Consider the following 21,855-nt stretch of genomic DNA (forward strand, 5'->3'; position numbering starts at 1 on the left):
TTTCTCTTTGGAAGACAGCATCAAAAAGCCTCGACATCAGAAACCCTTGAGTTAATTACTCAAGACCCAACTCTTACATAGCATAATGGTTTGAACTGCATTGGTCTTCCAATCATGGTAGAGCCAATCAAGGCTATGCATAGACACGATGTTCAACCCATGCACACAGTCATCCCGGAGTACCCCATCTAGGAGGGGTGGAAGGGCACTAAGTAATTAAGGGCAATGTTTGAAGAGGGAGGAAAAAGTTTGATGTTAACGTGTGATTTTTTTCCAAATTACCTAGTAGTGTCCTTATAAATCATCAACAGGGTAATTTAACTGATAATATCTCCCCAATGAGTGTAAATAGTGTATATACTATCAGAAAATCATCAAAAAATAGCCCTTTTTGGTTATTTTTCATCGTTTTTCTTGATATTGAGACTTAAAAATAGAGAAATCCAACAAAAAACAATAAAGATGTGTTTTTTCAATGGATTTTCTTAATTATTGGATTTTACCTTGCTTTTTTAGTGCATTTTGTTGTCTCTGATTTTTTCAATAAACAAGTTAAAAATTAACAATAAATAGCAAAGGAGCTCAGATGGAAAAATTGAAGACATGGTGATGATCAAAAAGACAAGGTGGACAGGCACAATAAATTTCAATCAAATCGGCAGATGGAAGTGGGAAGCCTAAATTAGGTGGCCAGACCTACTTTTGTAGAATTCTTGCAGAATGAGCTACACGAATCTGATTGGAAAAATTTTTAAGTTTAACATAGATTTCATGATCTAGTAGGACTAACAGGGGATTTAAGGAAAAATGGTTCGGGAAGTCTGGGTATAGATACCCAAGGTACGCTAAAATCACCTCTTTTTCACTTGTTGCCTTTGGAGAGAGAGCGTTCCGACCCTCTTCGCATATATTTTCCAGAGTCCACAGTCACCTGTTTTCAGCGCCGTCTCACACAAAACATGAGAGGTAAGTTCTATACTTATCAATGATCCATTTTGTACAGCCGGTAGCTAGTCTAAACCCTTGGAAAAAACCCTAGAATTCGAGCACTGCACGAAGACCTACCACCAAAAATCGACCATAGCGGCTTGTCAGCTCAACCAAATCGGATGAGACTTGAACTGTGGCATGCCCAAACATAATAAGCTAGGTTTTTGGAAGATGACAGAATTGGATTCTGACTCCATAGACAGCTTGCATACGAGGTTTATACACAATGTATAAGATTGGTTTCATAAAATCAATCAAGCCAAGCCCTCGAGAAGCAAAAAACGGCTCGAAGGCTACAAAGCGTCAAATTCGACATACGAGGTCAAACTCACCTCAAATGGGCCAAAATTGAATGAGTTGCTTCATGACTATGTTGCCGACAAGTCCATAGCCTCAAAAGTGACTAACCAACTCTACAGGCCATGTAGTCACAAAATTCGGTGATTTCAGAGTCTGCAAAGCACAAAGTGATGTCGGCAAGACCAAATTTTACCAAATTCAATTTAGGACTTCTTTTAGGTGTATAGAATGTGCTTAGGTCAAAAAATTTAAGTTTTGCAAGAAAAAGTTGACTACTGTAAATAATTGCGATTATTTACTTTTGCAATATTTTGGCTTGAAAATTGTATCATCACCTCACCTATCACTTGTACACACCTATTACATGCCAAATTTCAAGTACGAGCCAAAATGATCAATTATAACTTGGAAAATTGCCAAAAACACAAAGAAGTCCTTGCAAGCCAAATCCTGAGTTATGACCCACATTTTTTGATCCAAATCACCTCATATCACATACACAGGGTCTATACCATGCCTAGAAACAAGTTGTACCAAAAAATGTTCATTTTGATGAAAAAGTAAATAATTGCAATTATTTACTTTTTGGTCAAAATGGGAGAAATTTACAACTTTGCCATCATGGGACCAATGTACATGATGTCCTAAGCCCACTAGCCAAGTTTGAACAAATTTGGAGCTCAAAATCTCAAAATTCCTTCACATCTACTGTTTCAGAGACCTAAAGCCTAAATCTGGCACCATTTTCATCCTGTGCATTCAAATGATCCCATATTTCACTCAGAGTATCTATTTGGTATATACTTCAAGTCTATAATGTGAAATTTGTAAAAAGTTGAAAAATTAACTCAGCTGTAAATAATCGCAATTATTTACTTTTGTTGTAATTTTTTGTTTGGACTTCATGAATTTGACCTTTACATGTTTTCATGCATCTATGCATGTTCAAAAATTGAATTGAAGCAAATTGGACTCAATTTGTCAGCAATCCAGACTGAAGGACATTTCAGAGAAGAATTTGTCAAATTTGCTAACTTTGACACTCTATTCACTTAACAGGAGCCATGCAAGCTGCAAAGAAGGCCAAGAAAAGGGTCTCGCAAAAGGAGAAGCTACAAGAGCTATCGCCATACCAACTGGACCCCAGTTAAATCAAAATTGCCAAAGCGACCTACCTGTCAAAGGGACAGTTGGAGGAGAACAACACCACAGTGTTCACAGGTAGATTCAAAAGCGAAGAAGGACATCAGGTAGAACTGCAACTTCTTCCAAAAGAAGTCTATGATGTTGTCACAAAGCCCAAGACGAAAGAAGACAACAGAAGGCTGGGGCTCAGAGAGTTTTACGAACAAGAGCCATGTGGAGTGGATTTTCAAAAAGCTTATGAGCTCTTGTCCACAATCAAAGAAGATGGAACTGCCCAGATCTCTGACCAGCAAAGGAACAAGGTAGAAGTGGTCATTACAAAAGAGATAGTGGAAGAAGCTCTCAACCTACCAACAGAAGGAATGACCATGAGGGCAAGAGATAGAAAGACGACAGGAACCTTCACCAAGGAAACCGTTGTTGCAACATTTGCCGATCTCATCCAAAAAAGGTGGAAGAACCTGCAAGATTATACCACCAACACTTCCACTTCCTGGCCAGAAGACCACCAAGGTACACGACACCCAATCATGCGATTGCAACAACGTTTACACAAGTTCTAAAGTCGACAACCAGGCAACCAATCGACCACGCGTAGTACATGTTGTCCACATTGAAAGGGACAAAGAAAGAGGGTAAGATAACATATATGGGATCACCAAAGGTACTCACAAGAATTGCCTACCATGCTATCGGCATGGCAGACAATTTGCCACTTGTCCCAGATCAGAACACTTGGATTGTGTCCGCACAACCTTCCCCTCGAGCCACAAGATCTACCAAGAGAACATACAAATTTGATGACGAATCGTCAAGAGCTCTCCAGAACGGCATAGCAGTGAAAACTCCGACAATGAGGAAAGAAGAGCACAAATCAAGGATGAAAAGAAAAGCAGTGGCAGCACATCAAGAGGAGCCACAGCAGAAGCAAGCGAGATTTGAGACAGAGAAGCACTCTTATGAACACAGTCGCCAAGCTCAAGGCAAGGACCCTGCAAAGTGGGTATCCATTGAACTGAAAGGACCAAGAACAAAGCACCATGCTAGGAAAGAGGCCAAAGACCCCACAAAGTTATTGGAAAGAATGTATCAGGAGGCAGAAGCATTGAAGCTGAAAGAAGCCCAAGAAGCAGAACGAAAAGCTAAAGAGGTGGCAGAGCAACAAAAAAAGGCAGAAGAAGCAACCGCACAAGAAGAATCCCAGCATGAACAAGGTGACATGTCTCATCGACCGTCTTCACCTACTACAGAACAACATGATCACCCCATGCCAAGCCCACCACCGTCACCAGCAGATAGAACCACAGAAACTGAGCTCACAAAAGAAACAGAGCGTGAACAAAAAGAAGACACTACACAGGAGCAAGCCAAAGCACAAGAACCAAAGCCAGAAAGGGCAGCAAGTCTTGCACAGAGGAGACCACAAGGTTTGAGCAAACAAAAGAACAGCAAACAAAGGAAACCCCTTCTACCTCCACACAACACGAAACGACTAAGGCATCCACGAGGCCTCAAGATGACAAAGCAGAAGACAGCCAACCACAACCTCAAGGGCAAGAACAACCAGCCATCACGACGCCACCACGAGAGTCACAAGAGACTGCCGAGACGTCTAGGCAGCTCACAAGAAATGAGGATTGGGAATCCAATGATGAGGTAATCATGCAAGTCAATGAATATTCAAGGCAAATGCAGGATATGACGGAAAGACTCCTATCAGCAGCACTTAGCTGTAGCACAAAGGCTAAAGAACAGGAGATAGTGATTGATGCTCTCCAAGGAGAGTTAGAAGACAGATTAAACGTCATCATCGATCTACAAAAACAAGTGCAAGAATTGAAAGTTGAAGCTGAACGACCAGCTAGCAAGAGATAAACACCAAAAGAAAATGGAGGAGTTAGGTGAACTGCTCATAAAGTTTACAGATGCTTGCAAAGCTAAAGATGAACAGCTGAGAGAGGTTACCAACGAACTTCTAACTACAACTCTGTCAGTTCAGAAGATTCAAGTGCAGTTAGATGGAGCGAACGCCTCCCTACAATATTCAGAGCAGAGCATAAATGAGCAGGCAACTTTTTTGCGACAAATAAGAGAAAATCCCACATTTGCCTCGATCAAAGGGACAGATGAGGTGTACAAAGCATTAGAGAAAAAGAACAAAGACCTTGAGCTAGAGCTAAATCTAGAGCAGTCTCAACGCAGAGACTTGGCATTAACGCGGGTACAACGAGAAGAAGAGCTGCTAAAAGAAATAGCCGAGCTTAAAAGAGTCAACTAGCTGTTGAGAGATAGACGGCAAGAAATGCATGAAGAAGAAGGAACTTCAGAACAACCACATATAGATATTCCCTCAGTTTCTTTCACTGAGATGGAAACACATCCAGCAGAAGGGCTAGGTGGAGGATTTCAGAGTACCATTAACCGAAGCAGATGAAGTGCCAATGGTCCAGCTATCAAAACCTGAGGAAGATGCACTCAAAGAAAAGATTACACAGGAGGTGGATGAGCAATGAAAAGTAGCGATGGATTGGGAGTTGAGAGTTCTTCACTCTGTCAATGTTACTCAACTCACTTCCAATCAAATCAATGCACAGTGGCATCAGCAATCCCTGCCATATCCTTTGATAAAAGTGGAGTTGCTCCAAGTCAAAGAGAGGCTTTACAAAGACATGCAAGTAGAAGGCGCAGATGAAGACCACCCAAAGTGGAGGCTGAGCTGGTTGAACAAGAATCCAAGGTATCTGATTTTGTTCACAAAAGCACCTGTGGCACTTTAAAAGGATCCCACTTTTTGTCATATACCAAGAGTAAGGACTTAGCAAGCACATGAGGCAATAACAAAGAAGCGGCCAACATGGTTGAACTACCCAAGATTGCTAGCCCCAGGAAAGGGACCGGTCACACAAGAATACATGGTGAAAATCCTAACTGACGCCATGTCATTCTTCAAAAGTCTACCTAATCTATCATGTGCGATTCTTTATAAAATCTGCCGAATGCTGCTCACCTACATTAAATTTTTTCATGAGCCAGAGCAAGCAAGAGCCCCGTGGATGTATTTCCTCGAGGGTAATAAAGGTTTATGCTACGATCTCAGTGGTCAACCTTCCGAAGAAGTCCTCCATGGCTTCTACGCCCGATGCATGTTCTTACCTTCACATAATATGTTAGCGTTTGAGGAAGCATTCTACAGAGCGTTCTTCACTTGGCGAGAAAGAAGATTTTTGGGCCAGTGATCAGCAATCTGACTTCGAGATTTGTAGGCTAGTTCGTTGTTGAGCTTAAAAACAGAATCACTATGCAATTTTTGCAGGTGCCAGATAAAGAGAGAGAGAGAGAGAGAGAGAGAGAGAGATCAGATACGAAAAGGCTCTAAATGCACTTAAAGACCGTCTCGTCAACCGTCAAACTTGAAGACTATTTCAGCCCATAAAGCTGTGTCAAGGGATGACACAGGCGAGGAGGAGGGGAATGTTAGTAGCAAGCTAACTTAGATACCAGTTTTGGAGCTCTCCTTGTAAAAACACTTATTATTTTGATAAATCGGGAATATTGTAACTCCTATTTTTCAGATAAACCTTGTAATTGATGAGCCGGGGCTACAAGTTTCCAGATTGTATCAACGTATCATCCCCCATCTTTAGTTAGAGCTCCCAGATTATTAGTTTTGACTACCAAAAACCTTGGCTAAGGTATATAAGCCAATTTTTGTAAGTTAATAAAAAGTTTTGGATAATGAAATACACAGTGTGAGCTAACGACGTCCACTTCTCTCCTTCTCGAGCTTCCTACTCTCTCCCCGATTGTCACACTGCAATCACGATTGTTGCATTGCAACCGTAGGGAAGAGCTCTACGCATTGACGTAAACACTTCATGATATTTCGTAGCTTTTAGCGTCGCCGATCCGTGGCCTAATTTCATCATAAGTAAGAATGTATACTTCCAAATCAAAAACTAAGCATAGGCAGGGTATTGGGATATCATTGCTAAGCATTTAGGTGCATTCTGGGTCGAAAACGATTAGGTCAAAACTCCACTGCTGTTAATAATCGTGATTTTTACACTTGACCCAAAGTGGGATTTGAGACCATAAGCATGTGTTCTTAAGTCTTATAAACTTGTCTTACAAGTTTCGTTACGTTTGGATGTCATTTGATGCTACAACGGATGTGATTTGTTTGTCGATGAGCGATTGGCTTTTGGTGATTTCAGTCACTTGAGTGTAGCTTGAGTTAGATGCAAGTTGTTGTTGTTTTCCGAGAGATTGACAACCTTTTGTAGCCTCTATGCACTAGTTGAGTCAGCTTCGTCCCATGGATTGACAATTTAATCGTGGTTCTCGCTAAATCTGCAATAAGATAGGAGTGAGGTTAGACACCCTTCCCACATTTGGCCAAATCCCACCACAAACCAGGTTGAGGTACAGGTGGAGCCTCAAACAACCCAACAAAAACTAAATGATGCAGGCAACTTTGACAGGCAAGCCGAACAAAATGACCGCCGAAATCCAGGCTAAGGAGGTGAGCCTTGCACCTGCGACCATGAAGGTAGAAGTGTATAGGACCTGAACAGCCTTGCCACCACCAACATGGTTCTAAGAACACCCAGGAGAACCACCTATACTGCCCCCAACCCATGTGCAAACGCCGGAGCTGTCCTGCAAGGGGACGGATCTAGGGTTTGAAGAAGCTTCATGCAGGTATCGTGCAGACACATTTTAAGTCTGAAACCCTGGCTGTAGTTGATACTCGTCAACAAATTTTCCCTCAAAGCTCCTCCTTCCATTTGCTCTACAAGAGATTATTGGGCATGCCCATTCTCATCATCATGTTTGCAAGAAGAATGCTACACCTATCGCGTCTCATGTATCGACGAGGATGAAGAAGAAAGAGAGATTTATTTGTGTTTTCTAGAGGCTTAAGTAGGACAAGCGAGAGAGAGGAGGTTGTATTCTTGTCTTTGAAGAACAAATATGCTGTGTGGGACCAAAAGTAACATGTCTCATGCTCTCTGTTGAGTTGATCAATCACTCTCGATACGTGAGGCTATGGATATGAGGAGGGAAACGAAGAGGCCATGTAATTGTTGGGAGAGGAAGGTATGTAGGGCATGTTTCGCTCTGAGAATGTGAAGGAAGCAAGTTTTAATGTGATCAAAAGTTGAGCATGCAAGTAGGGTGTGATATTCAAACTCTCAAACTCTATGAAGGGGCAAAGTGTGTACACACAAAGGGACCCTACCCTAATACCCCATGGATGCATCTTAGATCAAAGGGAGTGAGAGTTAAGCCGGATCATTGCTATGGTTTGGATTGCAGATACGGGGAAAGGCTCGGCATGTGTGGGTGCCCAATGTTTTCTCTCAAAGAAACGAACACGCTTTTATATTTTGGGGCAATGTGTGGTGATTTTAAACACGTCTACTTGACTATAAGGAAGCTCAACAGGTGAAGGAGACTGCCAAATTAGCCAAAGAATATGCACTTTCCAATGAAAGAGTAGCTCGAGACTCTAGCTCTTTTGAGTTAAGTTGGCTTTTTAGCTTCAATTACACTTGCACGCTACTAGGGTCAAATCGAATGGCATCTAAAAACAATCAAGCAAGGCAGCTCAGGGTGGGAGTGCTTAGGCAGCCACCTGCTTGCAAGCAGCACTTGGGGAGATGGTGTATGGAGGGTGGGACTGCTTGCCCAGCCACAAACTCTTGCACGTAACTCGGAGCCATGAAAGGAGCAAGAAAGCTTGGACGCCACATCGAGGAAACCCTCAACGCCCCAACCCTCGCCTTTCTTGCTCGCTTGCAGGTTATGCTCGCTCGAGAGGGGGAAATACCTTTTGTTATTGACTTGCATCAGAGGCATAGATGAGGTGTGGGTGAGGAGGGCCAATACAACTAATTGAAATGCTTGGGGGAGGTGGGGGAGGACGACCTGTAGGGTTAGCAAGAAAGGTGAATATGGTCTGGTTTGCATGGGAGAAGCTAGAGAGGAGCGAGCCACGATGTGGTTTGGCATGGTCCAAAAGCATCATTCTCGCCCGGAAGGTAGGTCGCTATGTTTGGAAAGCCTCTCTTCATAATACCGTGGTCACAATTTCACCAATACCATGCACGGCAAAGGGCTTGCCACAGTTGTGACACGAAAAGAGTTTGAGCCCATGCTTGCGCTTGAAGTGTGTCTGCGTGTAAAAGTCCTTCAATGCTTGCGTGCGACGCCGACGTTGTTGTGACACCCGTGACCCTACTGCACAACAGTAGCGGGGCAATCGCATGATGGCATGTGCTTGTTGCATAAAATTATTAATCCCTTAATGATGATGTGGTTGGCACTGGCTGTGCACCCTCTAAAGACTATGCCGCCATGCCACGACCCCTGCCCCCGAGAGAGAGAGAGAGAGAGAGAGAGAGAGAGAACTAGCCTCGTGGCTCGCATGGGTAAGAGAGAAAGCAAGCATTTGCTAAGGTTGCAAAGAATACCCCACTATCGTAAAAATATATATATTCTTTTCACCCAACCACTTGCCCATAATCTCAACCTACCCCGCACCTCCTTTTTTCCATATTCTCTACCACTGCTAAAAAAAAACACATATTTTTCAAAAACTTAGTAAACCTACACATGAGAAACATTAGAGGTAAATTGATTATACTGAAGGTTTTTACACTAGATTTCTCTAAATTTGGTAGGTTTTGAAAAGGTTAAGGAGGATAACACATTGAGCAATTCATGGGTAAGATGGGACATAGTTATGCTTCAATTCATCATAAAGTGAGTACAGAAGGCCTCTTATATAGGCATAGACTAGAGCTTCTTGCTTCCATCATAGATCAGGTGTAAGAGGCTTCAAGGATCAGCCCAAAAGAGGATAAACAAGTGGAGAACTCGTATGCACCTTTATAGGGATTGTTTTGACCTTTTTTTTGGTTTCATATGCACTTGGAAAGATGCTAGAAAGGTCCATGGGTCATATATACATACATGGGTATCATTTGGGATGTGTACATGGTCATGGGCATCTAGGGAAAGGCTCCATAAGGTAGGATAAGCTAGGCTTACCCCAACATACGCCCTCCTAAGGCTAAATTATTCATATGCCTCTAGGAATCTCTTCGATACATCTACAAGGTTTACACGATTCATCATGGTGATTCTCAATTGAATTCATCACCAAGGTTCACTAGGATACATCATTTACGCTCACAAATAGAGATCCTAGGGTTTGATTACATGTCAAAGCACATTTGTGTAAGTAATGAGAGAGTGCCCTCTTCAATTAAGTTTGTCAAAGCACATTTGTATAGGTAATGAGAGAGTGCTCTGGATTGTTTTCATTTTCATGATCATGTTCTTCAATTAAGTTTACCTCTACTTTGCTTGATCTTTACATTTGTACTCCATGGTCCTTTTGTTGCCGTCGTTTCATCCTTGATTGTAGTTTTTATAGAAGCAGCGGACGTGTGGATGTCTTGTCCTTCCACAATGTTAATAGTAATTGATTTAGAAGCAATCCTTGGACTAGTTGTTGGTTCTGCTGCAATGTGTGCATTTCTTCTTTGGAGAGGTCACTGCAAACACTCCACTTGAGGTTGATTCTTTGTTGCCTTTGTTGATTTTCTTTTCTTCTTTGTGTAGAGAATTGATGGAACTTTTAAGTGAGGGTATTGGTTCCTTTTCCTTAAGCACAATTACAATTTGGTCATACTCCTCAGGAAGGGCCGTTAAGAGCACAACTACTTGGTCTTCTTCCACAATTGGCGACTGTATGTACACCAATTGTGTGAAAATTCTTATAAGTCTATTATTGAGACTAGAGAGGTCCTCATCACTCCCCATCATAAGCCCATACAATTGCATTTTCAATGAAAATTTTTAGTGCTTTCCTTTAGCTCCAAAAAGTCTTTCTAGGGTGAGCCATGCACTAAGAGCAATGGTGGATTCATTTAAATAATGCACTTAGTTATCGTGAAGTGCTATGAGAATGATGTCAAGTGCTTGTTCATCACAGCTTTAAAATTGTGATGTGAATGGTCTCTCCATCACTCATTGGCTTCACCAAATTCCATAGCCCCTTTTTCATGAGGCACCCCTTGAGTTTTACTTGCCAAGTGTGAAACTCTATCATTGAATTTATTTAGGAAGCCTTTCTCCATGGTACAAATGAGCGGCGCATGAGAGAAGGTCTTACCAAGGGACTCTCTTGGTGGTGTCTACTCTCTTTAATATCTCTTGATTTGATAAATAATCACATACACATCAAAAAAGAAATTTGAAGCAATGAATCTTCAAGAAGACTTATAATAGGTTGACCGAGTGTGAAATCACTCTTCTCTCTCATGAAGAGGTGCTTCTCTCTCAAGCAGCACCTTATCACCTTGGTTGTAGATTTGAAGGTCGAGACTCAATGCCTTTTCTTCAATGAAAACGAATCTCCAAGGGCTTGGTTCTTTATGGATCTCTTCAATTGGGCAATACTCCAATTTGAGAAGATCGGGTTCTACAGGCAATGGGAAGCACCCCTTAGGGGTTTGAGCTCAAGCAAAAGGGCAAGCTCAAGGAAACACTTCTTGGGAGGAGCTGGTGACTAACCGAATGGGGACTGGCCACCAAGTGAGGTCTTGCAGGTGGTTGGCAGTCAGCTTTGACCCAGTCGGAGCCGAGAAACTAGCCAACAAGCAATTGGTGAGTGGCAAACAGCAGACACAACCATAGCCGATTGGGGACAACTGACAAAATATCCGATAGTCTATCCGAACCCAACCAAACTATCAAGCACAATTGAAAGACTATTTCATGTCCATCATGCTTGCCACAAAGCCAAAAATAGTATGCACACGTTGAACACAAGCCCTGCGAGTACATTGCACTATTTATGGTGCCTTAGACCACTTGGCCATGGGCCATTCCATGTGAGTATCCCCTAAAGATAATATCATAAACTTTGTTTGGCAGAAATGCACGAAGGGAATACACACCTAATAATAGCAAAGCAATTAGCAAGGCTTTTCCTCAGCCAAATGGTGAGCTTAAGGATGCATCAGGGAGCTCTTGCAGAGAACTACCAAATGATATACTTGATGAACCAAAATTCCAACCCATTTCTAAATGAAAAGGGGAGCTAACGAGAGACAAATTAAAACCTAATTACTCATACTAATCGAAATCTTGTTAACCAAGAAGGGTAGTGGCCAATTGGTCCTTCCAACGACTTTCCCAAGCTTGATTAGGAGCTTATGATTAGGAGTTTTATTAGAGGACAGAGAGGGGAAATTTGAGTAACGAGCAAAGTGTGTGTGCATGCACACTAGATCTAGCATAGAGGTAGTAGGATGCTTAGTAGGTGCTAATCATCACCAAAGCTCTGATACCGCGCAAAAGGTTAAGAAGAAAAACACATTGAGCCATTCATGGGTGAAATAGGACATGATTATGCTTCAATTTATCATAAAATGAGTACATGAGGACCTCTTATATAGGCATAGGCTAGAGCTTCTTGCTTGCATCATAGATGAGGTGTAAGAGGCTTCAAGGATCATTCCAAAAGAGGATAAACAAATGGAGAACCCGTATACACCTTTTTAGGGGCTTTTTTGACATTATTTTTGGCCTCATACACACTTGGAAAGATGCTAAAAGGGTCCATGTGTCATATATACATACATGGGCATCATTTGGGATGTATACATGGTCATGTGGAGCTAGGGAAAGGCTCCATAAGCTAGGTTAAGCTAAGCTACCCCCAACAGTCTTCTCACCTTCAAATTTAAGATTTAAAGGTAAATCTCAAAATTTGTAGGTGGTATCAGACTAAACCGAGGTTTTTTTCAAGCATTGTTCTTTGTCCCCACCCACTTGCTCATGTCAATCATTCGCCTCTGTCTCGAGGACCCACGAGAGCTAACAACCAGAACCCCAATAACAACAACTACATGATAGCAACAACAACAGTAGCAGCTATCGACAACTAACAAAGCAGCACCCAATAATTGCAACAACATGTGTTTTGTAAAGCAGCGAAACCAAGCGAGGTGTGATTGGAAGATAGAGAGAGAGAGAGAGAGAGAGAGAGAGAGAGAGAGAGAGAGAGAGAGAGAGAGTAACAATCAGCTATGCGTGCCTAGAGAGACAAAGATGAGACAGAGTGATGGATGCAGGCAAGCAAGAGAGAAAGAGTTGTCACTATCAAACAAAGAGAGAGAGAGAGAGAGAGAGAGAGAGAGAGAGAGAGAGAGAGAGTTTTGAAGAGGCACAATTGGGAGAGAGAACACGCAAAAGGAGGGCATACACATTCCCCCTCCTCTCTCCCCTCTCTTAAAAAAAAAACTTATGTAGGAATTAAACACAAGTGGGACACACATACTACTAGGTGGATTCTTAATTTGCACTATAAGCATGAATAGCCATCGAGTGGATTGTGTCCTCTTGAGGACTATGAAGAGCTTTCGTAGACTCTTTCTGCACCTGAACTATTTTTGCCCATGGCTACTTCGGCATGGAGCACTTGTCACTATATGTATGATCTAGTGACCACATTGGAGGCTTGTTGTGTAGTATGCAATGTTAGAGAATTCAAAGATTACATCAATGCATATTTCACACAAAATTGTCTAGAGGATGGTAGATATCTTCCCATGCAAAAGGTGCTTCACAATCCATTTTGGGACATTAGAGGAGGCATATACTACCTTGCACAAAGCCCTTTGGATTGGCACGTAGATTTTTATTATTTGTACAAATGGAGACAAGGCATGGACCTATTACGCTTGGGTAACTATCTTGTTGTCACAATGAGGTTGCACGACCTGCTCACAATGTACACACGTAAATATCCTTTAGAGACTGGGAACGGTCTTGGAGTGGTTTTGAGGGAGGGTAGAGCATATATTGATGGTAATCAAACCTTCAAACCTAAACCTTATAATGATCCTTCATCCCTCTCGTGTGAAGGATCCTCTTTTAAGTTCTTTCCCTTGCATAAATGGAGGCTCTATTATTTACCAAATTAAACCACTTGAGGATATCTGCATGGATTTTGCATTCACAATCGTGGTGTCTCGCTCTCATCCTTAGTACCTCAAAAGGGCAGGCCCTCGTGATTTTATCACTTGTTTAGCATTTCCATCCCTACTCTCCTCCTTTTGTGAGTTAAACTCTCCTTTCAAGGCTTCATGATCAATCTCTACGCTACCCTCTTGCTTCAAAGAATTCATTTGATCCCAAAAAGCATGTCATAATCCCTTGAAATTTTCTTTTTGGATGGTACATAATACTTTTACATTTTGAAATCTTTGAATTTTCATGCATGCTAGCCTCAAAACTCGGATTTTCTCCCTGTAATACAGAGAGAGACTCACATTTCAAGCCTTAAACTTGCATGTTAAGAGCACATTTATTTGATAATTGATACTCGTAAAACAATTTCCTCATCAAAATTTGGTTGTGATAAAACCACATGCTCGGTTGCCTACCCTATGATTCACGATTTCTTAGCCACACAGTTGTTTGGATATGCCATGATGATAGTAGGAGGTTCCACGCAAGATAGTCTAGAGGTGCAATAAGGCCAAGAAAATACATCATGGCAACAAGTCTTGAACTCAAGACCTCAGACTCCAGAGAGAACTAGAGAAGGCTAAGGTTATTTTAACCCTTAAATACCCAAGGTGGGTGAATTCAATCTCTTGCCCTAAAAATACACTTACAGGGAACAAAGGGATTTTTGCAAGTAGATAGCTCTGTGTGCGTGCGCACACGCGCACAATCACATGTTCTTTCATGCATACGCGCGCACAATCACGTGTTCGTGCATGCATGCACATGCGCACTATGTCCACGAGGAGTGGGGCACATGTACAGTGCGTACGAGGAGCGAGGCACGCACGCATGTGAGCATGCACAACTTACATATAGATCTTTGCTCACTAGAGTATGCACACAAGACTACGATCTGGAACAATTGCATCCTTAAAACATTTCACAACAGCACGGTCTCATCTTTACCCCCTCAACTCATTCCTTTAATGTCTGCAAGGGGTCCCCCTCTAAAGAGGACGCCCTCCCTATAAACAAGCAAAATGGGTGTATGCAATTGAACTGTCGCGCATGCACCCCCCCTAGACACACACACACGGCTTCTGACATTCTTCTCTCAGGAGAGCAAATAGGCTTTCACGAGGCTTGGCAAAGCCCCTGATCTCAGCTCTTTGGTATGAAGCAATTTCCCTTCAGATATGTTTTGTCTGTGTTTCATCAATGAGTTAAGAAAAAGAATGCAGCAGACGCTTCACATTGCATGCCTCAAGGATTCAACAATTTCTCAATGACGTCGTTGGATAGACCAACGAGTTCTAGTGTCCTGTCCCATACTTTAGAGGCCTTGCTAAGCTCCTGATCCTGAATATGTTTTATCCTTGGCTTGCAGTCGGAGGAGAAAAGGGGACACAAGGGCCAACCTTCAGACCTCAGCTTGTTGGCATGTTCCAGCGCTTGCTGAGCTGTGGCACAAAACAGCACGCTTCTCGCCCCTGGATCACATTCAAAACCACAACATACATGTCAGAAGAGCATGTCAGCTCGTTCCAAAGCCTTTGAGAAGCTGATAAATGTAACTAGCATGGCTGTTGGAGTGGACCTTCAAGAGGATTGAAGAAAAAAAGGGTACTATGACGATGACTCGTTTGTACCAGTTTTGGCAATGTCCGTGTCTGTACGTCACGACGCAATTGTAAAGATAGTAAGTTGCAAACATCTTTAAGCAGGCATGAGGTAAAATAGCTCTTCAGCTCATGATGCGAGCTTGGAAAGAATGTCGTGAATCAGTTTGCTTTGTTCTGCCTTCATGCTTTAAATTTTCAATAAGAGTTTTACGCTGCCTTCGTGCAATTTTCTATGTACTCTTCCAGTGATGAGAATTGGCATACAGAGAGTTTCATTCAGTTCCAACTTTGAAGGAAAGCATACCACATTTGTAGTCACTATGCCTGGGTTTACACACATAGCATGCACGCCAGATCGATATTGGAGGTGACTGTTGAGGATGCTCGTGAAGTAAATCTGCAGCAAAAAGAAGGATGAAAAAGATCTTACATGTGAATAACAAATACTGCTACAAAGCAACACAGCGACCATACAAATGATTAACCTGGGCAAGTTTGCTTCCAGCATATGCAATGAGACTGCTGTACCCACTGCTTGTGGATGTTAAATTTAGATCATCTGGATCCACTGCTCCAAAGCACTCTGCCTAGCAAAACAAACAAGAGAATTAAAGGCATGTGACCAACTGCGCGACCAACTTCCTTCATTGGAAAGAAGAAACAAGACAAGTTCTGGCCTCCCAATTAAAGCTTTTGAAAGCTAGGCCCTTGGCAGGATCCAACACAGAGGGGCCTAGCTTTCAAAAGCTTTTGATGGGGCCCCATGGTATAAATTCTTGAGGACCTAGGCTGCTGGTTTTGAGGATAAGATGCAAGTAGCCCCCCCCCCCCCCCCCCCTTCCAGTTAAACTGTATTTTCCATGGCTATCAGCAGAATTCAATGTTCCTATTGTACTTCAGCGGTTTGCATCTGGTTTTGCCTTTACCTGCTCTTTTCGCCTTGACTCTCAAGTCCTCTTCTGTCTTGTCCTTAAAGTGCAGTGGCTCCCTCGGATAGCTACAGAATATTCTATTTGTTGAAAGGAGTACCTCAAATCTCATCATCACATAGATAAGTGTGTGTGTACTCCATCTATCGGGAATGGACAAAAGTACATAGTAACCAAGCAGAGAGAGAGAGAGAGAGAGAACTTTAACGTTGTAGGAAACTATCCCAAGAATCCTTAAAGATCTATACAACGAGGAGAGTTGAACTCAAGACCTGTTATTCAAGAGGAAAATGGCATAACCAATCTACCACACTTGGGGTGATAGAAAAGCTATACCATTTTCCTCTTTTTGATAGCACGCGCACACACACACACACACACCCGAGAAGAAGAGTATTTTAACGTCGTAGGAAACTATCCCAAGAGACCTTAAAGATCCATGGGGGGAGAGAGAGAGAGAGAGAGAGAGAGAGAGACAGAGAAGAAGAGAGTTTTAACGTTGTAGGAAACTATCCCTAGAGAGAGAGAGAGAGAGAGAGAGAGAGAGAGAGAGAGAGTAGCACCACTTTCATCCAAGTATGGTCAAGGCCATAATTGGCCAAATGATTCAATTGTTTGAATGTGAGGGCGTCCAATTTTACCTCTGGTCTTGCCGCTTAATAGGCTTTGGAAAACTCCTCTGTGTATCCCTTTGATATAATATAAGTATGCAGACTTCTTGCTTATTGGTAGCTGCAGCTTTGTCTTCATCAAAAATAACATGAATAGAACAATCACACCCCTTCAGGACTTAAAATGCCCCTTATTCTCTTTTCTATGGTCACTAAATGTGGGTGAATAGGCATTAATAAACTTCCTTGCCCACCCACGAAAGCTCACCCTTCACCCCTCTCATGAAAAAAAGTAATGTGGACACTCGACTCAATTTTTCAGAATGTAAAGCTGTCCATATTTGCCCCCGAAGGGTCCAATGTAGTGTAGCATGTGAGTTCACCCGGAGGGGTTTTTTATATTTGATAGAGTAACACTATTACGTGTGAGGGGTTAAAAAATGAAAATTTCAAAAAAAGTTCCAAGTTTAAAAAAGAAAAGGGGTCTTAATTCATGGTGAAGTCTGTGTGTAGAGGGATTTTATAAATACCTCTTGAATGCATGTGCTATAGGTATTTTTGAAAAGTGGACCCCCCGGGGTTTAAGGCAATGTGAAAAATAAGCTTCTATCAGCTAAGCACTCTCACATTGGCTACTCTCGGAAAACTTACCAGTGCATGATCCACTTTGTGAAAAGATGTAAAAGTACTCGCATCATAACACCAATATTAGAAATTTAAATAAGCAAAAAACTGCATGGCAAAACACAAGAAACATAGAAAGAGGCCTCACATCTGAATTCACATTCACAATGCGAGAAGCACACCGGAGCAAGGATGGAAGCAGAAGTAGTGTCAAGAGAGCAGGTGCGAGATAATTAACTTGCATGTGTTCCTCATAGCCATCCTCTGAGAATTTCTGGGGTGCTGGAAGCAGAGATACAGATATAGGCAATATTCAAATCAAATGATGAGAAACGCTACCAATTTCTTACCTAGCAAGGAGCAGATACCAGCATTGTTGATAAGGACATGAAGAGGAGCATTCCGAGACTCCCAAGCTGTGCAAAAAGATCTCACTGAGGAAAGTGAAAGCAAATTTAATTGCATAACCTGAAATGTCAAAAGACATAAGCTGAGATGAAAATTGACATTGACGACTGTTTGATGTCATGAAGTTCAAAATCACATGTAAATTTACAAAGTCACATGCATCTTTATCAACCCGACCTAGCAGTTCCATTTCTTGTTGAAGGTTAACTCAATCTTCAGGATTACTAGGACTTGAATCTAGCACAGCATGTTCGGATACAAAAGTCTACACACATAAATTCATCCAAAAGGAGGGGATGTGTGTATTTTATGCCCACTGGTAAGCAGGGAAGGGGAGGGAGGAACCGGGGGGCGGGGGGGGGGAAGGGGGGGGGCTCATCACAGATACCCTAAGGAACAACCTCAGATTCTCCAGCTAAAATACAAAATTTCTGCATCCCATGTATGCACAAAATACTAATTGTACCAGGCTAATAGACTCCTTGTACATGCAACACAGAATTGCCACATGTTTTACAAATCAATTACTTGATGTGTAATATTGTCTCCCACTTGAAGACCAAGACTTTCCATCACTGAGGGATTGGCCCAATAATCAACAGCTCATATGAACGCAAATGATAATGTGGGCTAAACAAGGGTCCATGACAACATCCCCCACATCGATACAGTCAATTTCATTTATATGTAAATGGACCAGTTGAAAAAAAAAGTTATGGCACCGGTCATCAAAGCACCATAAATACAAGCTTAAAATTTATTACCTCTACTTTCAGGGATGCATCTATATTTTCATGCCATTCTTCTACCAAGGCTTCTGCTGCAGCAGTGTTTCTGCATGCAAGAACAACATGTGCTCCTGCCTCTGCAAGTTGTCTGCAACCAACAGGCAAAAAGGCTGACTCCAATCAGAACAATCAAGGTCCTTGAACACAGATCATCCAATGCACTTGAAACAATGTTCCACAGACATGTACATTTAGTTGTACCGCCTTAAAAAAATTACATCCGCTAGATAAGCATGCTCATATTCTAAGCAAAATGTCATGATATGCACCAAGCCTGTATTTTGTGCAAAGAGAAAGTGTGTACTTTGCCGTTTCAAGGCCAATGCCACTGGTAGCGCCGGTTACTATACAAGTGAGGCCAGCTAGCTGAGGTAATACCATACGCTTTGGTAGATGGCGAGCGAAGAATCTTTGAAACAATGCTTCACTGGCAATGTGAAATATAGCAGAAATCCACTCCAACCAGTTCAAACCACTATTGCTCATTGCTCAACCTGCACTCGCACAATACAACCAGTCAAAGTGCCTTCTAGATTTCAAATCTGTACTAAAACCTAATGATTGGGGACCGGACCTGATTAGCAATTCCTGAGTGACACAACCCATATGTTGGAGCATAGTTCTATATTACTCCCGGGGTGAGTTCTTCGCTCCAGCATCAACCACACGAGATCTGACAAGGAAGAGGGCATGGACCACGCTCCTGCATGAACAAGAAATGACATGCAGAAGGCAGAAAAAAGACAATGAATTAAGTAATTCCTAATTACTAGCTAGGGAAGCATGCTGCGTGAAATATTATGCCAATTTGTATTCGAATTTGAAAAAAGAAAAAGGAAAGAAAAAAAAGGCGAGCAAATGTAACTACAAATGACCTGTAGAAGCGCGGATTCTCGAGGGAAAATAAAGGTTTCTGTAATCTGTCATTAGCTCAAAGCCAAGTATCTGAAAGTGATTTTATTCCATGACGCAGGCAAACCAAGAAGAAGGACGTTAGCTTGGCTATGGCGACGCGAGAGAGCGAGAGAGAGAGAGAGAGAGAAAGTATTCATGAGCTTTTACCTGCTTGGTCGGAGCTATGGCGGCACGTTGCGCAAATACACATTGGGACAAAAGAAGGCTTTAAGAAAGACGAACGCGCAGGTCTTGCTCGACGAGAGCTTCCACCAACTCTTCCTGCTGGTGTTTAAAATTTCTTTTAAGATGGCCCATGATCCTTAGTTGTGTAACTGTTGTGGGAAACTAATAAACTAACCATCAAAGTTCAGCCTTGCTCCTTTATACAACTCGTCTTGCCTTGGCACCAACGCAAGTTCTAGGTCATACAAGCAACTACTTTACGACTGCAATAGCTCGCTTGAAAAGCCTCGTCTTCAACTGGTGCAAGGTGCTTAAGAGGGGATCTATGATTCAGGTTAGTAGACGTCTCAATCGCGAGACAATGCTGTATATTGATGTGGCAAAAAGGCATACCCAGTATGATATCTATGGAATACAAAAGTGTAGTAACAAAACTTGGTGCGTCTTTGTATTCCCTTGTTTGCGACACTTCCTCTCTTGTTCTACTATATATTGTTCCTCGATAGGCAACTTTGGTAGATGGAGAAGTTTTCAATTTCAGTTTATTAACAAGTTTTTGAAAAATCAAATCATCAAAATTCACGTCACCATGCAAAATAGATAGTGAGCATATTGTCACTAATCAAGCCAAGCATACGCAACAAAGAGTTATAGCTTTTAGAATTACCAGGAGTGTCCATGTTGACAAGTTGAGTTCTAGCTTTTGGGATTTGGAGTTTTGGTGTTGAGTTCGTGTGTTTAGTATCTTGAGACTGTAGTAGTGCACTATTATGTTTTGTTTAAGGGTTTCAATTTACATTCAAAGGAATAGTCACACTGGTTTGAGATACATTACCTACTAATGTGATAAGTGAGCAAGAGATTAAATCTTTTTTTCAACCTCGCAAGTAAAAGAAATTGTCTCATGTAAAGACGAAAATTTAACTCGACTTGAATATCTTTGTAAATACCATCTTCGTAATTCTGACAAAGACTGCCATTAGAAACTTTTCAAGAATTAAATTCTCTTGTTATACTAAGAGACAACTTCACGTTGAATCTAAGAAAAAATACTTTAAGCACAGCGAGCTCTGATATGAAATTGTGAAGGTAAAAGGAACTTCTTGACTTAAGCTTGAAATTTATTCCAAGTATTTGAAGTCTTGATACTTTTTCACAAGACATTCCACCATAAAGGAGCTTTTGGACTCATGTGTTCATGTGCATATTTACTCCTTTCACGCTCGAAAGATGTTTCTAGAGAAAAGTAATCGTCAAATTGCCTAAGAAAAGAAAGAACGTTCTCAACCATTTTCTTGCATGTTACGTATTGGATGTAAAGGAGCAACGATTGACGTGTGATTCTTTGAAACTTTGTCGATGCTCAAAGGCTATGCATAAAACCATTGTAATTTTTCAATCTTCCCCATTATGATAAGGAGTAAGTTACTTGTCCAAAGCGGTCTCTAAGGTCAGCATCAATTTTGCTTGGTTGCTAATGGTTCCTTCAATAACTTAGCAAGATCTTCACAAGGTGGATCACAAAGTGATATGGTTGGTACTTTTTTTTAAGAAGTTGGAATTATATCACCCAAAGAGTTGTAATTTGGAGAAATTCATGGTGTGGTGGTTCGAAGTAATAAGAGAGGATTTTAGTTGAAAAAGGAGGTATATTAAAGATACATATAGAAAATGCAAAAGAAAAAGCTTTGTCTAAGGAGTTCAAGCTTATGCTCTTTTCCTTGATGTGACGAGTTCAAAGCTCCTTTGTTGCAATACTTTGGGAAGGACTCCTAAATGCACAGCCCTAACGATGTACCAATGATAGTCAATGGTGTCATTGAGTGCCACTAGTCTGCCATGTTTATAACTTGGTTGTTGCCTTAGGAGCATGCTTCCATAGAATCTCAAGCTCTCGGTGGTGGAGGGGAGTTTCGTGTAGGTAGTTTGTTGTCTCTAGACTTTGCTCTTTTATTGCACATATACTCTGACACCAATATTGAGTGTGACGATACACACATAGTATGATGGTGCATGGATTGACAAGCAAAGAAAGAAAGAAGACAAGATGCACAATTGAGCCTAGTATGCCCTAATGCAGGAGCGAATTCCTCCCTCTCGTTTGTATATAGATTAAACTCAAGAAGTGAGCTTAAAAATAGAAGTACATGTTTCTATAGAAAAGTAATCGTCAAATTGGCTAAGAAAAGAAAGAACGTTCTCAACCATTTCCTTACATCTTATATACTAGATGTAAAGGAGCAACGATTGATGTGTGATTCTTTGAAAATTTGTCGATGCTCAAAGGCTATTCATAAAACCTTTGTAATTTTTCAATCTTCCCCAT

The 21,855-nt window shown here is 41.6% G+C and overlaps 1 protein-coding gene across 2 annotated transcripts; it reads right to left on the minus strand.

The window, feature by feature from the left end:
- Positions 1-14,378: 14,378 nt before the first annotated feature.
- LOC147448495 (dehydrogenase/reductase SDR family member FEY-like) lies at positions 14,379-19,890 on the minus strand. 2 transcript variants are annotated; one of them, XM_086521078.1, is made up of 12 exons: positions 19,705-19,890; positions 19,512-19,625; positions 19,325-19,394; positions 19,024-19,152; positions 18,754-18,943; positions 18,426-18,537; positions 17,604-17,721; positions 17,402-17,535; positions 15,575-15,676; positions 15,394-15,486; positions 15,065-15,137; positions 14,379-14,957 (listed from the first exon to the last, which is right to left on the minus strand). In XM_086521078.1, the coding sequence occupies exons 5-12, from the start codon at positions 18,933-18,935 to the stop codon at positions 14,731-14,733; spliced, it is 1,041 nt and encodes a 346-aa protein (XP_086377204.1). In that variant the 5' UTR covers positions 18,936-18,943; positions 19,024-19,152; positions 19,325-19,394; positions 19,512-19,625; positions 19,705-19,890; the 3' UTR covers positions 14,379-14,730. The 2 variants fall into 2 exon arrangements, with proteins under 2 accessions (XP_086377204.1, XP_086377203.1); XM_086521077.1 differs by having other exon boundaries at positions 19,512-19,628.
- Between the last annotated feature and the right edge of the window lie 1,965 nt (positions 19,891-21,855).

This window comes from Adiantum capillus-veneris, chromosome 10 (genome assembly GCF_014529385.1).
Source record: "Adiantum capillus-veneris isolate H3 chromosome 10, ASM1452938v2, whole genome shotgun sequence".
Taxonomy (NCBI): Eukaryota; Viridiplantae; Streptophyta; class Polypodiopsida; order Polypodiales; family Pteridaceae; genus Adiantum; species Adiantum capillus-veneris.